Here is a 23479-nt window from a genome sequence, read left to right as displayed (position 1 = left end):
GAAAAGACCTTCATCATCAGGATCGCTTGACACCGTTGCAACTGGAGCACGCGAAAGACAGTCAGCGTCATTGCACCTCTGGCCAGACTTGTAGACAATTGTTACATCAAATTCTTGAATACGAACACTCCACCTGGCAAGACATCCTGAAGGGTCTTTGAGATTGGCTAGCCAACAAAGGGCATGATGGTCTGCAACCGTTCTGAACAGAAGACCGTGTAAATATGGCTGAAACTTAGCTGTTGCCCAGACAGCTAAGCATTCCTTTTCAGTGGTAGAGTAGTTTGTTTCGGCAGAGGTTAAGGTGCGGCTAGCGTAAGCGATAGCACGTTCAACATCATCTTGCCACTGCACAAGGACTGCATCGAGGCCGATGTTGCTAGCATCAGTGTGCAGTTCAGTGTCGGTATCTTCATCTTCAATGTGCCCAAGTAAGGGTTGTGTCTGGAGGCGCCGCTGAAGCTCGGAGAAAGCGGCTCTCTGCTCCGGGCCCCAAACAAACAGGATATCCTCATTTGTTAAACGAGTGAGGCGTTCTGCGATCTTGGAAAAATTCTCCACAAAACGTCTGTAGTATCAGCAGAGGCCCAAGAAGCAGCGCACGTCACATTTGTTGGCTGTTGGTGGAAATGCGGCAACAGCCATACTCTTTTCTGGGTCTGGCCGAACACCTTAATTACTAACAATGTGGCTGAGGAACTTAAGTTCCTGCAAACCAAAATGGCATTTCTCAGGTTTTAATGACAAGCCTGCAGCTTAAATTGCAAGGAACATAAACTAAAGTCGCTGCAAGTGTTGTTCAAATGTTCGAGAAAAAACGACGTCGTCTAAATAGATGAGACGTGGTTCCCACTTAAGACCTGACAGCACGTTGTCCATCATCCTTTAAAACGTCGCAGGAGCTGAGCATAATCTGAAGGGCAGCACCTTAAATTCGGACAGCTGCCAGGAGTTACGAAAACAGTCTTTTCGCAATCTCGTTCGCCAACTTCTATTTGCCAGTATCCGCTGCCTAAATTTATTGAGGAGAAGTATCAGGCGTGTCGAAGGCAGTCTAGAGAGTCATCTATGCGGGGAAGAGGGTAGACATCTTTTTTCGTCACCATCTTCAGTTTGTGGTAATCCACACAAAACCGAAGAGTGCCGGCTTTCTTCTTGACAAGTACGATGGGCAATGCCCATGGGCTGGTTGAGCGTTGAATTGCATTGTTGTCTAGCATTTGCTTCACTTGACAATGAATAGCCTCTTGCTCCTTTTATGACACACGGTAGGCGTGCTGAAGCAGGGGACGTTCGGTCGGGTTCATTATTATACGGTGCTTTGCGATGGGGGTGTGTGTTACTTTTGATGTGGATGTAAAACAATCACTGAACATACATAAAATACTTTGTATTCACTCTTTCTGTGTGGTATACAGCTCAGGATTTAATCGACTGTACTGACAACCACGGCATCACTCTTGGTGGTTGCAGAAAGCTCAGCAAGTGTTGTGCCTATTGCATCCCTAATATCTTGAAAGTGATCAATAGCCGTTTGCTTTACCAGGTGTTGGTACTCGCTGCTGAAGTTCATCACTAAAAGCTCAGTCATTCGGTGGTTCAGTTGAATAATGCCGCAGGCGATACACTTCCCGAGCAAAGAGCACCAACAGGTTTCCTTCAGCGATGCCGCTGCTATTATGGTCACACTCGCTTCCAGCATTTACAAACATACTAGTTCGTGGCGGGAATGTCACAGGGTCATCAATAACATGCAGTGTTGTCTTGCGCATGTTACTATCTTGCAGTACTGGGGCATAGTTGTTGCAAAATGTTATAATCTGCTTCCGAAGATCGATAACAGCACTGTGTCGCGAAGAAAATCCATCCCAAGGATGGCTTTCCTCGAGCACTCGCGCAATACACTAAACGAAGCAGCGTACGTTGACTGTTGGATTTAGAGCTTGGCAGTGCATCTCCCAATCAGCGTCAAGAGATGACGACCTGCTGTCCGAAGGCTTGGTCCGTCCCATGGCGTTGTGACTTTTCTCAGTTCAGTGGCTAGTTCGGCACTCGTAACAGAATAATTGGCGCCAGTGTCCATGAGGGCAGTGACCAAGTAGTTGTCGACTTGAATGGGGATGTTTGCGGAAACACTTTTGTAGTCGATGGCATGCAGCAGTGAAAGGGAATCGTTGGCTGTCGGCTGGCGTATTGGAGGAGAAGGATGTTTTATAGATCCGTTAACAGCGGCCCCGCCCCCCGGAGGTCGCTGCTCCTAGTTTTCCCGCCGTGGGCTTGGGGACCTGATGAATCGGTTCCCAACGCCATGAGCGAATGGCAAATGTTGGCCAGGTGACGTAGAACGTCGAGGAGATGGAGGGTGGCACTGGCACCACGGGAAAGTTGGTCTGCTGGCTCGCCAAGTACTCTTGCTCGGGGACACTCACGATCATGGGGTCAATGTGCGTCTGGGCGAAACCCAGGAAGGCCTATCTGGCGGTATGTGCTCTTGCGGCATAGGTGATCTGCTTCACCACAATAGTAGCAGCGTGGCTGTTTGTCTGGAGTGTGCCAAACACTGGATTGCCACACGTTTAGACTTAGACTTGCGGAAGGCAGAGGGCTAGAAAAGTACTGAGGGCTCGAGAAGTGCTGTGCCATTATTTGCGTGGGTGGGCGGGCCGGATAGCCGACTGCCAACATAGATCTTAGGGCTTCAGCGTACGTCAGGAGAGGGGCTGCGACTGGTGGTACGGCCAGCGGTTGTACCAGCTGCCCAACCTCTTCGCGAAACACATCACTTAAAGCAGTCATGTGGGATTGAGGAGACATTGCATAAACATAGTTGCAGCTCCTAGCGTACGATCGTGCTCCCTTGGGGTCATCAAATCGGGGGTGGTCATAGACGACGAGAGATGTCAAGTTGTTTGGATGCTCGTACTGAAACGACCACTGCTGTAGCATACACTCCACTGTTGTTGCGTTGTTGAGGAATCTCGCTACGGTACCTGGTGGTTTGCGCAATAGACCTGCGAACAACTGTTCTTTCACGCCCCGCATCAACAAGCGTACTACTTTCTTTTATTCTGTCATTCCAGGATCAGCGCGTCAGAACAGCCCCGACATGTCCTCAGTGAACATGGTGACTCTCATTTAGTCTTTGATCCCTAGAATTTAGAGCATGTTCTGCTTGCTCCTTCCAGTCTGAACTTCCGTAGGTATTGCGCAGCTGGCTACAAAAATCTTGCCAGGTCGCCAAACTAGCTTCATGGTTTTCGAACCACATGCGTGCCGAGTCCTCGAGGGCGAAGTAGACATACCGGAGGTTCTGGTGGTCGTCCCATTCATTGACAATGACAAATCTATTGTAGTGGTCCAACCAGTCCTCAGCATCCTCGAATGCATCACCGTGAAACGACCTTGGGGTTCGCGGCGTGTTGAAAATCCACAGAGCAGGCGGAGTGGTGGTCTCTCTAGTCTGGCTACTCATTGAACTGCTTGTCATAGTTGTGCACTTTACTGAGAGAGGTTCCAGTTCTGCTGGTAGTCCTAGTTGTTGCCGGCTGTGCCGAAGGTCAGCGCCGAAGGTGTCGAGATCTAAGTTAAGAGCTTCTTGTTGGTCACAGTGCACAGAACAGTTTACTTAGCACCTCCACCAGTCGTGTTACTGTATATATGACAAAAAGTATTAAGTTTAATCTAATGGACGCAGACAGTTCTCGTCCGACACCTTCACTGAGAGTGCGTCTTCATCGTCATCGACCTCAGCTTCTGCAGAAGCGGCAAACCCACTACACAGCCAACTGTTATGCTCATGGCAATACTATCTACCAGGGTTGTTCTGGGAAATTGTGAAGTTATTTTTACTGCTGAAACAAAAACTGTTAATTGATTAAATTCCCGATTTAACAGAGTTTGTTATATTGAGATTTGACTGTAGTAGTTTTCTTCTGAATTAGTGCACTGTCAAACATGGTGGAAGCTGTCGAGGATGAAATGTAGTTGCAGGCTAGCACAAGGGCGAAAAAATGAATGGGGTGAGCTCGCAGTAGTGAATAGCATGCTTCAGATGAAGACGCAGGTCAGGTCTTGTGCTGCCACCGCACTGCAAAGAAAGTCCGAGGCCTTTGCTGCTGCGGGCACTAATTAGTCACGGGATGATAATAATTGCTGCTGCTTCACTGCTTTTGCACAAAATGTAAGCAGGATTGGCCAATTCTTTCAGTAAATAAACTGGTGTTGATGTAGTAAGCATGTATTTATTATTTTCTTGATACCATCTGTAATTCGACATTCATTTAATTTAGACAATATTTTGGTCCCATGAAATCTGAATTAACCAAGTTTTACTGTAGTTTTAACTTGTATTTTATAGATGTGGCCATTCATTTACTTTTGGCCATTAAAGAAACATCACAAGCCTTCAGTGGCTGCCGAGGAACCTGCTCCCCAGCTGTGCTTCTTGCTCAAGACTCCTCCTCACCATGTAAAATAGGGCCATATGTTTGCACACCTGTAATTGGTTGTGGCAGCTAATGCACAATCGCTAAAAAGCATACTTGAGGGTGCATCTCTGAATCAAATGGGGCTGTCATACAACAAACATAAACAATAAGGGAATTCAATTCCCACACTAATTATTTCAGATAGTCATTCTTCCTTCTAGTAAATTGTGACCAAAGCTGCTTAGACATTGTAGTTAAGGATGCGTCAACATTGGAAAATTTCTTGGAATCTCCGATTGTTTTATAAACATAAAGCATTGTTTGCCTTGTTGGAATGCGCTTCTTGGCAGAGCAAGGCAAGTGAACATCACATGTCCCGAACAACAACTGAACTTTCATTAGCTTCAACCCTCTCGAAGATAACTCAGATTGTTCCACACGCATGCGCTCTTGGCACTGCCTCCAAAGTGGCGTTATGCGTCGCCACAGTACTCCCCTCCTAGTGAGTGCGCGAACAATGGGTGCACTCATATGACACGCTGTGTTTACCGTACACTCCGCGCGAAACTTTTGACGGCTTGTTGGGCCTTTTCTGTCTGGTCTGGTCAGGGTCCTTGTGGTGATGGAGCTCGAGGTGCTGCAGGTACTTCACTGTCACAGTCCACGTGTGCTGGTTTTACACATTCAAGCGAAACCACGTCGTGATGGCCACCTCTGTCGATCGTAATGTGCTTGTCTCCATGTTTCACCGCCTTGAACAGCCCATCATACGGGTGTCAGAGTGGACACTGTATGGCTTTGTACTTCACAAACACGTGAGAGCAAGAGGAGAAGTCATGGTGCACGTGAATAAACCGTGCTGCTGGCAGACCTGGAGAGACAGCCTGTAGCTTGCTCATGATGTCCCGCAGTCACAGGGTGTAGTTGGTGTTTGCCTGGACGTGTGCTTCTTTACTGTCAGCGAAAAACTCCCCCTGGAAGGTGAAGTGTTGTTCTGCACGCCAATTCCGTCAAGCAGCACCCCATATCTGCTTTCAGAGCCGTCCTAATTCCCAACAGAACGAAAGGCAGTGCCTCCACCGAACTGTGACTCGCAGTTGCCGTCAGGCTAGTTTTCAGCAGCCGGTGGAACCTTTCCACCATACCGTTGCTGATGGGATGGTAGGCAGTTGTTCTAATGCGGGAGGTTCCCAGAAGCCGTGGGATGTTCGCAAATAGGACAGATTCAAATTGTGTTCCGCAATCCATAGTCACTGTTGATGGTACCCCGAACAGGGCTACCCAGTGGTAGATAAAAGCGTGGGCAATAATATCAGCAGCCGTCTCTGGAATGGGGACGGCCTCTGGCCTCCGCGTGAAGCGATTGATGCAAGTTAGCAAATAGCTTTGCCCCTGACAAGCGGGCAATGGTCTCACAATGCGGACAGGTACATTTGCAAATCGAGCGTCTGGTGCAGGGAAGGATCCCAAGGGGGTCACAGTAGGTTGCTGCACTTTGGAGTGCTGGCATGCGAGGCACTCTCATGTCCAGCATCGGACATCCCCGTTTATTCCCGGCCACACAAACCTCGCTGTGCACAGCTGTTGAGTGGCTTCAATCCCTGTATGCAAAACACTGTGCAGCAATTCATAAATGTTGCGGGAATATTCATGGACACGAACGGTCTGGCCTTGCCTGTGGACATGTCACAGCGTACGGATCCTGTGGGTTCAGTCAACCATTCCAGCTTCAAGGCGGTGGTTGTAGACTTCAGTAGGTGATTCAACTCACTGTCACTGTGTTGAGTCGTTGTCAGTGTGGTGAAGTCAACGCCGCTCGGCAGACTGACAGCATTCCGTGGGATGCTCGAAAGGGTGTCTGCAACAGCATTGTCCGCCCCACTGACACGGCGTATACCCGTCAGGAATTCTGCGATGTATGACATCTGGCGGAGCTCCCATGCCACGTGTGCACCAGTATCTGAGTTCATCGCACGCAACGCATAGGTCAGCGGCTTGTGTTCCGTGAGTACAAAGGATTCTCACCCTTCTACATGTCGTATAGCCGCGCATATGGCCAGGAGTTCCCTACCAAAGGTGCTGTACCATTGTTCGGACGGGCTTAATTTTCTGGAGAAGAAGGAAACTGGTCGCCACATTCTGCTCAATTTCTGCTGCAATACGGCTCCAATAGCTGCATCGGAGGCGTCCACCATTACACATTGAGGAACACTTGGCTGTGGGTATGCGAGCAGAGCAGCATTTGTGAGAACCTCCTTAATCTGCTGGAATGCTTGTATGGCTTGGTTGTTCAACTGAATGGCACTTGCGTTAGTTCCTGATGCCGCAAGTTGACTGTAGGAGAGGGTGAAGGATGTTGATGCATTTTGGGACAAACCTATGTACGAGTCCCAGGAACTCTCGAAGCTGGCGGATGTTCTTCTGCTGTGGAAACCAGCGTACTGCTTCGACCTTGACTTGCTGTGGCTGTACTCCCGTGCTTGAAATGCTGTTGCCCAAAAATGATAGTGACGGTACCCCAAGCACGCACTTTGCCATATTGATAACAATCCCATGCTCTGTCAGTTGCTGCAGCACGCAGCGGATATGTCTCTCGTGCTCTTTGGGAGTGTGGCTAGCAATCAGCAGGTCATCCAGGCCTGCACGGCCTGGGTGACCTGCTGATGATGGGTATCTGATGATGTGCTTGTACGAAATCCATTTTTGAGAATATGTTAACACCGTGCAGGCAGGAGGCCTGCACCGGCTGGCAATCTCGACGACCGTGGTTAGATCTTTCTGCTCTGATGCAGTGACGACCATGCGGACACTTGAAGGTAACCTTGCAAAAGTCGAGGCCTCTAACAATGCCATCCATGAACCATTGAAAAGTTTGGCCTGCGTTCCGTAAGCCAAAAGGCATCCGAAAAAATTCGAGCGTTCCAAATGGCATTGTTATTTCAGTCTTGGGAACATCCTCTGGTGCTACGGGTATCTGATGATGTGCTTGTACGAGATCCATTTTTGAGACTATGTTAACACCATGCATGCAAGAGGTCATGTTGTGCATGTGTGGCACTGGGTAACGGTCCTGTACGGTTTCTCGGTTCAGTGCTTGACAGTCCCCACAAAGGCGCCAATCACCCTCCGTTGATTTGGGGACCATGTGAAGAGGTTACGCACACGGGCTTGACAAAGGACATGCTATCCCGAGTTCCATCATGTGGGCAAACACCTGCCATGCTAGCCGCAACTTCTCAGGGGAAAGGCGCTGTGGCTGCGCATAGACCGGTGGGCCTGTGGTTTCGATGTGATGTTGAACCCTGCGGTTCACTTTGGCGAATGCCTGTAGCTGTCATGTCAGCTCTGAGAGCTCCTGTATTATGGCAGTGAAGTACATTTCTCCGGACAGACTGAGCAAGGTCGGGCTGAGAGGACGGTGCCAACATTGCTTGCCTTGTACTGCTCCACAACAAAAGGGATCTTGAAGCCGCTTGGAGCAGACATTGACCAACAGACCCCGAAGTATTGCAGAAAGTCTGCACCTAATATGGCGCAGACTTGGTAGTTACAAACACCCAGTTAAACGTTCCGCAGAAACCGAAGTTTAGCATGAGCAAACAATGCCTATATGTTTATATCACCTTATTATTGACAGTTTGCAGTGATGATGCCTTAGGGCTTTTTCTTTCGGTTTGCGATGCCAGTATGATGCTCACTTTGGCGCCTGTGTCAAAGAAACGAACTCCTTTGTTGCGGTCAGTAATAAAGAATGCCGAGGGACAACTTAAAGGCAACATAGGAGCATTGGTCATCCTCAGCGCTTGCTGCGGCTGCTTCCTGTGTGCAGGCATGTGGAACAGTTATGCGCAGCATATCTGAACTGCCCATGTTACCTGCATATATTGTGACGCTGAGGTTGTGATAGCGGTGGGTTTGGCTCACTTAATGTTTGCATCCTTCTGCTTGTCCGCAAAGTTGATAGTGTCTCAGTGAGTCTTGAAATCTCGTCATGCATTTCTTGAAGTTCGTCTCAAGACTGTTGTGCTTGCACAGCCGCCAGTGAAGTGGGCGAGGTGATCGCTACCAGCCAGCCGGCAATCTCCGCGACCGCGGTTAGATCTTTCTGCTCTGATGCAGCGACGATCATGCGGACACTTGAAGGTAGCTTTTGCAAAAGAAGTTCACGAAACACTGCTCCGTCTAGAGTGTTTGTTGTTTCGCCAAGCAACTGTTGCATGTGCCACAAGAGCCGACTAGGAGTACGGTCGCCGAGGTCCGTGCTGCAAAGCTATTGCTGCAATCTCTGTGGTCCGAAGGGCGTAACTGAGTGGACGACGGTTTCTTTCAGCTTTGCAGATGCATTTTCGGCAGGCGGTGCAAGCAAAAAAATCCTTATTTCACTGGCTATGGCCGGCGGGAGACTGCTTACTACGTAGTGGTATTTTATAAAGTCTGCTGTGCTGTGTCATGCTGCAAACTGTGATTCGACTTGTATAAACCAGAGTGTAGGGTCCGCATTCCAAAAGGGGGCAGCTTACCGTCGACTGAAGAGACTGCCGGGGGGGGTCTGTCATGGATGTCGAAGTCAGTGACATTGGTGCACCAGCCTGGATGCTGCGGCATGATTCGAGGTCACCAATGTTGGAACGTTAGCAGTGTGTTCAACGGGGCTGGTTGGTTCATCTTTCAAGGCTGAGCAAGTCCTGAGCAGCCACTTCAAGGTCGCCAGTGAAGTCCAGCCAGCAAAGGTGAAGGCCGAAGCTGCCAAACGGTATGCCAATTGTCAGGTCTGACCAAGCTGGCATCCTCTGTGAGGACTTCAAAGGGAGTAACTTTGACTGTGTTCTTCTTGGCAAAAACACATAAGATGGAAACCCCTTTTCATGTGATTGTATCGGAGCGGGGAACCTGGCAGCGACTCCTAGGTGCTTTCCTGCAAAAATCCCTGGGAAATCTGGAAGTGGACGACCCTTTCCTTATCCGGAAGCCACATGAAGTATCTACTTTTTTGCAAAGTGAGTGCCCACTGCACTCCCGCGCCTTTCCCGTTGATGTCAAAGACTTGTACTATTCATTACCAAGTAACCTGATATTCGGACAGGCCGGACAGGCTGCCATTGGAATATGAACCTGGCAACGTTTAACGCTAGAACGTTATCTAGTGAGGCGAGTCTAGCAGTGCTATTGGAGGAATTAGAGGGCAGTAAATGGGATATAATAGGGTTCAGTGAAATTAGGAGGCCAAAAGAAGCATATACAGTGCTAAAAAGCGGGCACGTCCTGTGCTACCGAAGCTTAACGGAGAGACGAGAACTAAGGGTCGGATTCCTGATTAATAAGAATATAGTTCGTAGTATACAGGAATTCTATAGCATTAACGAGAGGGTGGCAGGTCTTGTTGTGAAACTTAATAAGAGGTACAAGATGAAGGTTGTACAGGTCTACGCCCCAACATACAGTCATGACGACCAGGAAGTCGAAAGCTTCTATGAAGACATGGAATCGGCGATGGGTAGAGTGAAAACAAAACACACTATGCTGATGGGCGACTTCAATGCCAAGGTAGGCAAGAAGCAGTCTGGAGACAAGGCAGTGGGGAAATATGGCATAGGCACTAGAAATAACAGGGGAGAGTTATTAGTAGAGTTTGCGGAACAGAATAATATGTGGATAATGAATACCTTCTTCCGCAAGCGGGACAGCCGAAAGTGGACGTGGAGGAGCCCAAATGGCGAGACTAGAAATGAAATAGACTTCATACTCTGCGCTAACCCTGGCATCATATAAGATGTGGACGTGCTCAGCAAGGTGCGCTGCAGTGACCACAGGATGGTAAGAACTCGAATTAGCCTACACCTGAGGAGGGAACGGAAGAAACTGGTACATAAGAAGCCGATCAATGAGTTAGCAGTAAGAGGGAAAATAGAGGAATTCCAGATCAAGCTGCAGAACAGGTATTCGGCTTTAACTCAGGAAGAGGACCTTAGTGTTGAAGCAATGAACGACAATCTTGTGGGCATCATTAAGGAGTGTGCAATAGAAGTCGGTGGTAACTCCCTTAGACAGGATACCAGTAAGCTATCGCAGGATACGAAAGATCTGATCATGAAACGCCAATGTATGAAAGCCTCTAACCATACAGCTAGAATAGAAGTGGCAGAACTTTCGAAGTTAATCAACAAGCGTAAGACAGCTCAAATAAGGAAGTATAATATGGATAGAATTGAATATGCTCTCAGGAACGGAGGAAGCCTAAAAGCAGTGAAGAAGAAACTAGGAATTGGCAAGAATCAGGTGTATGCATTAAGAGACAAAGCAGGCAATATCATTACTAATATGGATGAGATAGTTCAAGTGGCTGAGGAGTTCTATAGAGATTTATACAGTACCAGTGGCACCCACGACGATAATGGAAGAGAGAATGGCGTAGAGGAATCCGAAATCCCACAGGTAACGCCGGAAGAAATAAAGAAAGCCTTGGGAGCAATGCAAAGGGGGAAGGCAGCTGGGGAGGATCAGGTAACAGCAGATTTGTTAAAGGATGGTGGGCAGATTGTTCTAGAGAAACTGGCTACCCTGTATACGCAATGCCTTATGACCTCGAGCGTACCAGAATCTTGGACGAATGCTAACATAATCCTAATCCATAAGAAAGGGGAGACCGAAGATTTGAAAAATTATAGACCGATCAGCTTACGGTCAGTTGCCTACAAACTATTTACTAAGGTAATGGCAAATAAAATCAGGAACACCTTGGACTTCTGTCAACCAAAGGACCAGGCAGGATTCCGTAAAGGCTACTCAACAATAGACCATATTCACACTATCAATCAGGTGATAGAGAAATGTGCGGAATATAACCAATCCTTATATATAGCTTTCATTGATTGCGAGAAACCGTTTGATTGTGTCGAAACCTCAGCAGTCATGGAGGCATTACGGAACCAGGGTGTAGACGAGCCGTATGTAAAAATACTGAAAGATATCTATAGCAGCTCCACAGCCACCGTAGTCCTCCATAAAGAAAGCAACAAAATCCCAATAAAGAAAGGCGTCAGGCAGGGAGATACGATCTCTCCAATGCTATTCACAACGTGTTTACAGGAGGTATTCAGATACCTGGATTGGAAAGAATTGGGGAGAAAAGTTAATGGAGAATACCTTAGTAACTTGCGATTCACTGATGATATTGCCTTGCTTAGTAACTCCGGGGACCTATTGCAATGCATGCTCACTGACCTGGAGGGGCAAAGCAGAAGAGTGGGTCTAAAAATTAATCTGCAGAAAACTAAAGTAATGCTTAACAGTCTCGGGAGAGAACAGCAATTTACAATAGGCAGCGAGGCATTGGAAGTGGTAAGGGAATACATCTACTTAGGGCAGGTAGTGACGGCGGATCCGGATCATGAGACGGAAATAATCAGAAGAATAAGAATGGGCTGGTGTGAGTTTGGCAGGCATTCTCAGATTATGAACTCCAGGGAGCCATTATCGCTCAAGAGAAAAGTGTATAACAGCTGTGCCTTAGCAGTACTCACGTACGGGGCAGAAACCTGGAGGCTTACTAAAAGGATTCTACTCAAATTGAGGACGACACAACGAGCTATGGAAAGAAGAATGATAGGTGTAACGTTAAGGGATAAGAAAAGAGCAGATTGGGTGAGGGAACAAACGCGAGTTAATGACATCTTAGTTGAAATCAAGAAAAAGAAATGGGCATGGGATCCGGATCATGAGACGGAAATAATCAGAAGAATAAGAATGGGCTGGGGTGCATTTGGCAGGCATTCTCAGATCATGAACAGCAGGTTGCCATTATCCCTCAAGAGAAAAGTGTATAATAGCTGTGTCTTACCAGTACTCACCTACGGGGCAGAAACCTGGAGGCTTACAAAAAGGGATCTACTTAAATTGAGGACGACGCAACGAGCTATGGAAAGAAGAATGATAGGTGTAACGTTAAGGGATAAGAAAAGAGCAGGTTGGGTGAGGGAACAAACGCGATTTAATGACATCTTAGTTGAAATCAAGAAAAGGAAATGAGCATTGGCAGGACATGTAATGAGGAGGGAAGATAACCGATGGCCAATAAGGGTTACGGACTGGATTCCAAGGGAAGGGAAACATAGCAGGGGGCAGCAGAAAGTTAGGTGGGCGGATGAGATTAAGAAGTTTGCAGGTACGACATGGCCACAATTAGTACATGGCCGGGGTTGTTGGAGAAGTATGGGAGAGGCCTTTGCCCTGCAGTGGGCGTAACTAGGCTGATGATGATGATGATGCTGATGATGAACCTGATATTAGAGGAAGCGGGTGATTGCATCGATGAGCATAGGGTAGTTAGGATTCAAAATGCCTGTGGAACAAGTGTCAGCAGTTTCATGGAAATGCTCACCTACTACCTAAAATCCGTTCATTTGTCATGACAATAATCTTTTGATTCAAAAGCAGGGAGTGTGTATAGCTTCATGTTTGGCACCCATACTTATCGACATTTTGTTGGCACGCTATGACAGGGGCTCACTCGCTCGCCTTCAGCTGGCAACCGTAAGAATATTCCGCTTTGTTGACGATTCTTTAGCATTTTATCCAGTTGACCTTTGTGACACAGAGTTCACCTCCAAAACAATTATAGACGCCTTCAGTGAGATAGTGAAGGATTTTGCATTAACAACGGAAGAGCCCACCAATAACCGGTTAAGGTTTCTAGACACTGAAATTGTTTTTAAACTTCATCACGTGTGCTGGAGCTACTCGCCTCGTTCAAAGAAAGGGCTTCTCTTGTTTTCGTCTACACACCCCAAACTCATAAAACGGGCATCGCTAAGGCATGTTCGTAGCTGCTCTCATGTGTTCGTGCGAGTACTCTGCTGAACAGAGGTTTTCAGCACAAGTCAACAGACTAATGTCATCAGGCTACCCGCCCAGCGTGTTGTGCAGTGTTGCTGGTGGTCTTGTAAAAGAGTTACGGAATGCTGGAAAACAAACTATGCAATCACCGCCTTCGAGATGTAGGCTTGCCGTCATTCCTTATGTATGCCGTGCTTTCCATAACATTATGAAAATTGCGGCCAAGGCAGGAGTGGGGGTGGTGTGCAATGCCCCTAATAAACTGAGCGGGTTGTGCAAAATAGTCAGCAGGGTGGATACTGTCGTATGTAAAAGTTGCTGTAAGAATCATGTTAGCGGCTTCATTGACTGTACAACGCAGGTCGCCTATAAGATCCCACTAGATTGTAAACGTTGCTATATTGGGTAAACGGGGAGGTGCATTAATGATCGCCTGCGTGAGCATGCCGCTTCACTAAACGAAAACCCGTGCAGTCATCTGGCTGCCTACAGTAACACGTGTGGTTGCACCCCGATCTTTAAGAAGTACTAAATAACTGGCAGATACAGTGAAAAACGTGCACGGAAAAATCTTTGAGGCATTTTGCATATTCACAAGTGGCGACTTGTGAATATGCTTACGCTTATCCTTCTTATCCTTCTTTTTCTGTTCTTAATGTCACATTCAGTGATGTCTTTATATGCTGCTTCTGCAAGTAAAGCATTTGGTTGCTAGTCAGCGCTCTGTCCTGTGCTCTTTACTTGCTCGTCCTGTGTTGCACTGTTTCTGTTTTTTATTCTAATGTTGCAATGTGCTTCTCGGCAGAGCAAGGCAAGTGGACATCACGCATCCCAAACAGCAACTGAACGTTTATTAGCTTTGATTCTCTCAATGATAACTCTGTTGCATGCGCATGTGCCCTTGGCACTACCCCAAAGCGCCGTTAAGTGTCGCCACAGCCTCATTCTATTGCAGTAGATAGGCAGGTTCCAGTCTTATATCTATTCAATCCTCTTGAAGAAGGAATTGTGCCTTATGCTGGATGAAACCCCAGGGGCCCAGCAGGACACCCCAATGCTCATACCAATTAGGGCACACTCGCACGCGTACACCTCACATGCCAACGCCAATTAGCTCCTGACAGGCACACGCGTCACATTGCATAGCAAAAGCATGTGTGGGATAGAGCCACATGGCACCCGTTTCAGGCCACACACTGGAATGCACAAGTAATAGTCGGCTTTACCGCTGTCTACAGTGTCTGTCAAAATGTATGCATGCATTATGCGTGCAGCAATGCCTGATCTGGACTCGTGCGAGATGATCGTGTGCCTGAAAAAGTGACTCTACACATAGACTGAATTCTTCCTCTGTGCCTGCAGGGAACTGGACGGGCAAGTGCACCTTCAAGCTGAAGTTCATGAAGGGCGGCGCTATCGAGTTTGGCCAGGCCATGATGGAGGCTGGCAAGAGCGGTGAGCACTGCTGTTCCACTCTCGGGGCTTCGAAAAGATGGCAGCAGTGACAGTGAAATGTCATTGAGGGGAAGCGCATGTGCAAGCTGCTCAGGCTATGGCGGGTACTACTCAGTTGTGCCACCAGGAAATTTATGCAGGACAACAGAAACAAATGCTAAAGAAAGCCACTTCTTGTATACAGAAGGAGAGAAAGTATGACATGCGTCCTCATTCTTGTACATCAGAGGTACAGACAAAGCTTTGTTTTTGTTTGTTTAATTAGATTAGCCAAATTTTGATTAAGGCAAAAGCATTATATGCCCCATTATGCGGAAATCTGTTGTAGTTGGTGGCTTGACCGAATGATCTTACCAAAAATGGCCAACGGCACAAACAGTAAAAACATGTGAAAAATGCTTAGATTGAGGTCAAATTTCTCATGGAGGTTCCTGTAAACAAAGTAAATTAATGGCCATCTGTTGGGCGTGTTGGTAAACTGACTTGGAAAGCATATTTAGCGCCAGCGAACAAAGATAGAAGGGAGATGACATCACAATGCGGTCTTGCTTAACCCAAGCACAGTGGCACCACATCATCCAAATTGTAACCATCCAAACAAGCCGTCTACTTATCTAACGAGTCGACCTTAACCCATGCACAGTGGCGCCACATCATCCAAGTTTTAACCATCGAAACAAGCAGTCTACTTATCTAACGAGTCGACCTTAACCCATGCACAGTGGCGCCACATCATCCAAGTTTTAACCATCGAAACAAGCCGTCTACTTATCTAACGGGTTGACTTTAACCCATGCACAGTGGTGCTACATCATCCAAATTTTAACCGCCCAAACAAGTCGTCTCCTTATCTAATGAGTCAACCTTAACTCATGCACAGTGGCGCCACATAATCCAAATAGAAAGAAGAAAGAAGGCCCAAAGCAGCTACAGCCTCACTTCAAGTCGCAAGCTGGGCAACATCACCGTTTACAGGATCAACCTCTGCAGTGTCTTCGTTTGGCCGCTACTTGTGCTGTGATCTCCACATCCATCAACTGAAGCTTTTTGAAATACTGTCAATAACAAAGTATTAAGTGGCATCTGCCAAGGCCTCTATCAGTGAGCCCAGTGAGCGCACGCTGTCACGCGTCTTTGCGGATGCGAACCGCCAGTTCTCGTGAGGCACGGCAGGTGCAGAGCGCAGCACCGAAAAGTCAGTGCAGCAAATGCAATGCGTTGTTGACGTTGTCGAACTATCCAAGCCGCCTCGTGTGTACGCCGCTACATTCAAATGGCACCCTCGATGCAATCAATGTGTGCAGCTATAGTGCGCAGCAGTTAAAAACGACCATCGTGCCACCGCTGTCTTTGAGGGTGTTGTGGGAAAGCTCACTGCCCCTTAACCCTTTGAGGGTCGAATTATTTTGAAAAAAACTTTCCCAGGTGGTCAAATTACTTTATTGCGGATCTTGAATGTACAAAATGTATAAAGTCGGGAATAAATACTAAAAAACAATTGGGAACAGTATTTTGGTGTCGGCATCACTCAGAACTGCAAGATGGTCAATAGTACTTCCGAGCATGGTACTCCTTGAAACACGGGTCTACGCACTGCGCCTTATCGCAGTCTGCATACCTAAAATGCATGTCTGTTCTCTTGGAGCGAGGAGTTGTGTTGGTGCACACATGACATCTCTGCCTGCGGCTGCCTTGGGCAGAGGTCTGATGCACCCTCTCGCGTAAGTGCGTTGCCGCGGAGAGCGAGAATACCTTGTGAGCGGTGGTGATAAACAAGCTAAGAGCAGTGCCAATCAAGATAGAAATCAACTTCCGCCGCCCTTGCGAGAGCGTGCCGACAAAGAGAAAAACCACGTTTCGCGCGCCTCCGTTGCGATCACGCGGCGGAACCGAAACCGCGAAAGCGCGTTGCCGCTGAGAGCGAGAGTACCTCGCGATCACGAATGTCGCTGATAAACAAGCTAAGAGCAGTGCCAATCAAGATAGAAATCAACTTCCAGCACCCTGTAAGAGAGTGCCGACAAAGAAAATGACGTTTCGCGTGCCTCCGTTGCGATCACGTGGCGAAACCGAAACCGCCAAAGGGGCGTTGCCGCAGTCTGAGCGACGCGCTGAAGCTAGCAATCAGTTCTGTTTATCTCCCCAAGAAGGTAGCGCAAATTTCAAACGCTCCTTGTAAGTGCTAAGAGGTGGCAGCACCTCTCGGTAAGCCCGCATCGTCATTATGGTGCGAAATTTCAAACGGAGGGTCGGAACCGTACCCGTACGGCGAAGACCTTGCGGGACAGAAAACCGCCACCGTACATGTACGGCGAAAACCTTGAAAGGGTTAACAAGAGCAGTGGCTGAGTTCGATATATCCATTTTACGCCTGAAAATTTTAAATGCATGCAATTTCCCAGGTGATGTAAAAAGTGTTTGATATACACAATAACTAGATATATCTGCATTCTATATATTGAGGTTTAACTGTATATCTTGATATCAATGAACGTAAGCTTCTGATAGCTTGCTACATTCCTGTTGTGTAATGCTAGGAAACTCCCAAGCATGTGCATCATTGCGTTTATTTTGCCCAAAATTTTCAGCAATAAAGGTTAGGAAAATTTTTCTGATGTTCGATTAGATATCTGGCTTTTTTTTCTTCATTCAGTTTGATATTTGATTTGAAATGTACTGTTTGGTATTCACACAAACCCCTGTCATTTCTTGGTGAGTTTTAGTATTGAGTACAAAGTTTCTGGCTAAATGCGTTCAGCCAACACTGAATCACAAGCAGCAAGCATGATTTGCTCGTTTAGAGCAGGAGCACAGGACGAGGAGGAAGTTTGACATGTGACTCACCTTATCTGGAAATTATGTGCAGAGGAGACAGACTGATTCAGGATCTACGGCTGCAGTGGTGTCATGCATGTCACATAAAGCAAATGAAATGTGTGCCTGCGAGTCATATGTGACGAGAGCTGTCCGCATAAATTCTAAACGAAGCCACAGGTGGCTCAAGGTGAAGTGCAATTCCAGTTTTCTGCCTGAGGTTTCCCCCCTCTTGCTGAGAAAATTTTCACGAAATATTTTTCTTTTTGATTATGCCTACTCTCAATGTGTTTTCCACATTTGGATAAAGAATAAGCATTTTTTTTGCATTTATGTATGTTGTCCTTAAAGGGTTAACCAGCCTACCATGCTGTTACCGTTACTGACTGCATTTATTGTGTGCAGCTCCCACTTGACATCTGTGCCACTTGCAGATGGATTCTTGCCTTCCGAAACTCGTGGTTCACATTTGTGTGCCTGCTTGTTTTGTTTCTGTACAACTATGTAGGAATGCATCCCCGGTGGTGGCGGGTAGTGAATTGCCAAGTGCGTCTTCCTTCATTTCTATAATGGCCGCGCCTAACCTGGCCGTCGGTCTTGCGTTCATCCACTACAGCGTCCCAGCATGCAAATGGAATGGCTCCCCCGCCATACTTCCCGCCTCCGGGTCCGTACTACTGTCCACCTCCACCTGCATACAGGCCGGAACACGGTGCCGACTACGGCTTCAACATACCCTACAACGTGTTTCCTGATGCTCCTCCAGGTAAACTGGTTTAGTTTAATTATTTACTTATTTCTTTCATTTTATTTAAGAAATCGAAGCAGATCCCACGCACTGTGGGAGTCGGATGTTATGCAAAGCATTTGCTGCCTACCCGGCATCGTTGGGGATTATACAGAGCATTCGTAGGTAGACCAACTGGATGTGTAAGATGAACAGCTGTATGGCTATTGCAATCATGTGGGGGACGACAGCAGCAAGATTACGGTGACGACAGGTGTGGGACGCCAACAGCATGATTTCTGTACTCTGGCTATTCGATGCGAGTTTACGACATGCCGATTGTTAGGTTGTGGATAGGCACTGAATGAGTGTAAGCGAGAGAGATGTGAATTCTGATACCATCATGGGACTACGTGTTATACACCTGTACATAACCATGACTATGTCTAGTGGTGCATGTTAAAACAACAGTGGCGTTCACACTGTAGCGATGAAACGTTAAGTCTGTTCGATCTGGGTTAACCACGAAAGTGGTACAGCGTTGCACAGTTTCTGCATTGTGTTAGCTGCTCTGAGGCAAGCACAGTGAAATCTCATGAATTCTCACCTGCCTAATTTGACTTCTGGTTTATTCAAATGGACATGGTTGGCCTGTCAGAATTATGTTTCTTTCAGTGTGCGACAAGGCCCAGTCATTCAAACACATAAGCATTTGTGATGGTTAATTCGAATGTACTATGACCCCCCTGATCGTGCTCACAGCAGCATGTCAACCTGGCAGGGCGGCCGGCTGCCGCTCGCTTCTCTTGTTGCAAGTAACTGCATTTGGGCACGTATAAGCGCCACCGCAAATTTGGAAAGTTTAATAGTATAGTAGGGGTGCGGGTCATATGTGAACTTGGCCTTGAAGCGCGGCTTCGTGGCAGCATGTGCTGTGCTGCTGTGAAGCTGCAGTTTCAGAAGTCTTTGCTCAGTGTTGGCTCGGTGAATGGGCGCCACCTAAAGCAGCGCTGCACGCACGTGCTCCATTCAGTGAGCTTCCTTTAGTTCAAACAAAGTGTCAAGTCTCTTCGAGTTCCAATCATTGAGATTCGTCTGTACTGGAGAATGTGGACCGATCCCAGGGATGGTGCTAGTTCTAGTGCCCAGCATCTCAGAGCACGAGCTGTCACAAATGGCCAGCACGGGATGCAATTGCCACAGGTCTAAAAGAGCGAGTTGGTTTTGGCACAAGTATGTGTGCAATCATGGCCCCATGGTTAAAGCACTCAGCAGCTACACTCAAATGCAGAGCTTCAATTCCTCTGTCGGGTGCACATTTATTACAGAGAGGTCCAAAATGTCACTAGACAAGGAGATGCCTACTGCTGACCCACCACATGGAATGAAGCAAGAAAGGCTTTGCATTAATGTAACTCACAGGGCCCCTTGATTGTAAGGGAGACAGCAGACAAGTTTTACAAGTAAAAATATAACAAAGAAAGCATGTGCAGTGTTTGTCCGTAATGAGGCTGCTAATGACACTAAGCTAAGTAACGCACCGAGCTCTGATGCAGTGAGGCTTATAGAGGTATTACTCAAGTTCGCGCCCTTCTCTGGATCGCACAGCTCCGACGGAGCGGCAGTCGCTCGCTAGCACTTTTGAAGCAGCCCTAACAGTCAGAGCTGTGACCCCTACCCCGCGGTTCACAGTGAGTTGCGACCACGGCGGGGTCAGGCCAGGGGTACAGGGTGAGTCTCGGACTTAAGGTGTTTATTCACCTTAGAATACAATACCAACAGCAACCACAAATACAAATGCAAAACCACAGCAGCGGAGTGTTCTGCACGTCTGAGGCGAAAGAAACCGCACAATGTTGGAACCACAAAAGAGGCTGATAAGAGTTCAGCTCACCCAGAGTGGATCAGCGCTCGGGCCCTGGGGCGGTGAGTCACTCACTAAGGCTGAGCGCAGCAGGGGGACGGTGTGCGGCGGTCTCTGCGGCTGAAGTGATTATCGCGTGATAACCGCGTGGCCGCTCCGGAGATATTGGAATGCACGTGCGATTCCACAGGCTACAAAGGGGCACAAAAGCCGTTTTCGAGTTTTTGTCACCGCAGAAAAAATAAAAAATTTAGCTCTTGCTGGGGCAGCAGTACGCGATTAAATTTTTCTGTTCACCTGGGCAAAAGCACTTCCAAGACACTTGACTTGGTTAAAGAGGCTTACAAAGATGACGCCCTGTGGTGGTGGCGGTGGTGGTAAACTTTACTGAAAAGGGGGAGGGGGTTAAGGGGGAGGCGGCTGAGGGATCGGGCTCATGTAAGGCCCTGTGCCTGCTTAGACTTCTCCAACCTGTCGGTCGACGTCACCAGACCTGAGCCCTGTTAAGGGCTCAGGTTTTCTGGTGGTTCAGTAAGTTCAGGAATGGACGGGCAATTGTCGAAAACATGAAGCGATCTGGACGCCCTTCAACGAGTGGTTTGAACGACAATGTTGCCAAAGTAAAACGCGTCGACTGCGACCATCGTTTGAGTATCAGATTAATTGCCGAAAACCTCAGTATGTGCAAAACAACGGTTCACAAAATTATTTCTGAAAGTTTCAACACGCAAGAAGTTTATTCGAAAGTGGTGCCAAAAGTGTTGAGTGATGAACTAAAACGACGCTGAGTTGACATTTCCCGTGAGATGTTGGTGTAGTTAGAAAGTGAACAGGACTTTTTAGATGGTGTAATAATCGGCGGCGAATCATGGCTGTTCCAGTACGACCCCGAAACCAAGTGCCAAAGTTCGGAGTGGCACACTGCAAACTCCCCGTGCCCCAAGAAAGCGAGAATGTCGAAGTCCAAGGTAAAGACAGTGTTCATTGTTTTTTTTTTTTTTTTACAAGCGTGGGGTGGTCCACAAAGAATTTGTACCTCCGGGACGAACTGTCAATGCTCTGTTCTATGAAGAAGTCCTTGAGCACCTTCACAGAGCCGTCAGCTGGAAATGACTGTCGATCGCTGGAAGCTCCACCACGACAGCACTCCAGCTTACACTGCCTTCCTTGTGACCACCTACCTGGCCCAGGTAGGGGTCACAACCTTGCCGCAGCCACCATACAGCCTCGACGTGCGCCTGACGGAACGGACTTTTTTTCTGTTCACAAATCTCAAGAGAAGCCTGAAAAGTCACTGTTTCGACAATGTTCCTGCCGTCCAACTGGTTGTCACAGAGTTTCTGAAAGAGCTTATGGCAGCTGATTTCCAGGGAGCCTTTGCAGCGTGGGAATTGCATTGGCAGCAGTGTATCGACGCCTAAGGAAATTATATAGAAGAATTTTAACAATATGTACCGATCAGATCAATAAACTCTTTTCACCAGACTCAGTCTCATTACTTTATGGACAAACCCTGTATGCGCATGTCAGTGCCAGGCTACCAATGAAAAAGAGAACCTGGAAGATAGTCTTTCTTGTCCTCAAGCTGACCTTTGGGACAAGCATGATCAGCTGATTTCTAGCTGATTATTTGTTTCTGAATTCAATAGCAAAAGTGCACCAAGGTTCCTATGTAAAGAATATTGGTTCGGTTATCCTGCTTGGCCTCCTATTGGCAGTTCGATGACAATCACTGTGGAAGCTCAGATAGCTTGTATGTCTCTTTTTGTAGCATGGTGGTGCATCATTATCATTGAAGTGAGCATTATTGGATGCCTCACCCACTGAGTGGTACCTATTTCACCAAGTGGCCCAACTTATCTACTAACTCCGGTGTCTAGGTATGTGGTGGCTGTGGTCTCACCAGGCCTTGGAATGCACTGCATGAAACAGTATGGCTACTAAGACAGAAGGGCACCCCAGACAGGAAGATGCAGACTGCGAAGAGGTTTATTGTCAATGAAATGTTGCCTTTACATTGGCTGCAGTAAGTTGAGCATGGGTTAACACCTAGGCTAGAAAGATGCAGTGGTAGAACACCTGTGCCAATTGTGCGAAATCATGCCAAAAGCAGCCTTTTGCACAATCCTGCTTCAAAACGGCATTTTAGAAGAAGATTGTGGCAAGCTTGCACCCAGTGAAGCATAACAATGAGAGCCCCCCTTGAGCTGATGCTGTTTGAGTAGCAATACTGAAACCAAAACTTAAAGCAAAGTACGTTGTCGTCATCGGATGTATACATTAGCGTAAGATCAGGAACATTTGAGACTTACGAAATATTCTCGTGTGTGCATTTTCTAATCCTTGAACTATGTGTATAACAATGCATCAAATTTTTCATTCTTATAAATTTATTTCCTTTTTTATTGTTGTTATTCATCAATAAGCAGTACTTATATACCAATGCAAAATATTTTTTCTCACTTTACCGTCGCCCTAGAAAAATTACGGTGAATATTTTTTCGAAATAGGTTCCTCAGAAGAATTGGAATCTGCAATAAAAAGAGTTCGACTCTGGGCGGTCGCATATGGCAAAATAAATCGACCCTGAAAGGGTTCAAACCTTGTTTTCGCGAAGTGAAATTCTCCTGCCAGTGCATTTTTGTCTAGATTCGTCTCCAAAACCAAAAGATACCCGACAGTTGTGCGCCGATACATCACTTTCCGCGGGGTTTGGCACTCCTTCGCTGCGACAGTTCAAAACTCCCGTGTCCCCAACGTGTGTCCTCATATCTTCCTGTCCGTGTCAGAACGTTCTGCTGGAAACCAATTTTGCTATGTACAATTGAGCTCAGGCAAGCACTATCCCGTGTCCTCGCTTTGAATGCGTCGTTGAGCAACACTGGTATTTTCACTGCTGCGCATAGCCGCACATCTGCGCATAAGCATCAGCTCACCATCACACTTCTCCACTGACCTCTTTCTCTTGCGCACGCCTGGCCGTGCGAGCCGCATTACGCTGTGCGGCTAAGCGCGGCAGTGCGAAACATCAGTGCATTCACTGCTGCGTGCCGCGCAGGCAGGCGTGGCCTCCGAGATTTCCCCAGCACAATCTCGGGGTCGCATGCAAGTCGTGCCACGCTGTGAAGCCACGCACAGTGGTGCCAAAAATTAGTGCGTTTACTTCTCTTTCTCCATGGCACGCCGCGCAGCGGCCAGGCCCCAAAGACCTGTGGGCACAATCTCGGGGTCGTGCGGGCACAGTCTTGGGGTCGTGCCCCGGCCATGCATTCACCTCTTCCTGCAGCGTGCCCCGTGGGCTAGCAGCTGTGCATAGCCTCGGAGATTGCACTGCCATCGGTGCAGTCTTGGAGGCCACCA

At 47.6% G+C, this 23479-nt stretch overlaps 1 protein-coding gene across 2 annotated transcripts in view; it reads left to right on the top strand.

Annotated features, from left to right (window-relative positions):
- Positions 1-23479, top strand: part of LOC142590710 (WW domain-binding protein 2-like) — a 154519-nt gene that overhangs the window by 60277 nt on the left and 70763 nt on the right. Inside the window, exons 4-5 of one of the 2 annotated variants that reach the window (XM_075703127.1) lie at positions 14622-14714; positions 18145-18294. In XM_075703127.1, the coding sequence (XP_075559242.1) occupies positions 14622-14714; positions 18145-18294 (243 nt within the window). The remainder of the gene's footprint in view (positions 1-14621; positions 14715-18144; positions 18295-23479) is intronic. The other variant, XM_075703128.1, reaches the window with a different exon arrangement.

This window comes from Dermacentor variabilis, chromosome 8 (genome assembly GCF_050947875.1).
Source record: "Dermacentor variabilis isolate Ectoservices chromosome 8, ASM5094787v1, whole genome shotgun sequence".
NCBI lineage: Eukaryota > Metazoa > Arthropoda > Arachnida > Ixodida > Ixodidae > Dermacentor > Dermacentor variabilis.
Note: the sequence above shows the minus strand (reverse complement) of the source record. Positions and strands in the feature narration are given on the sequence as shown.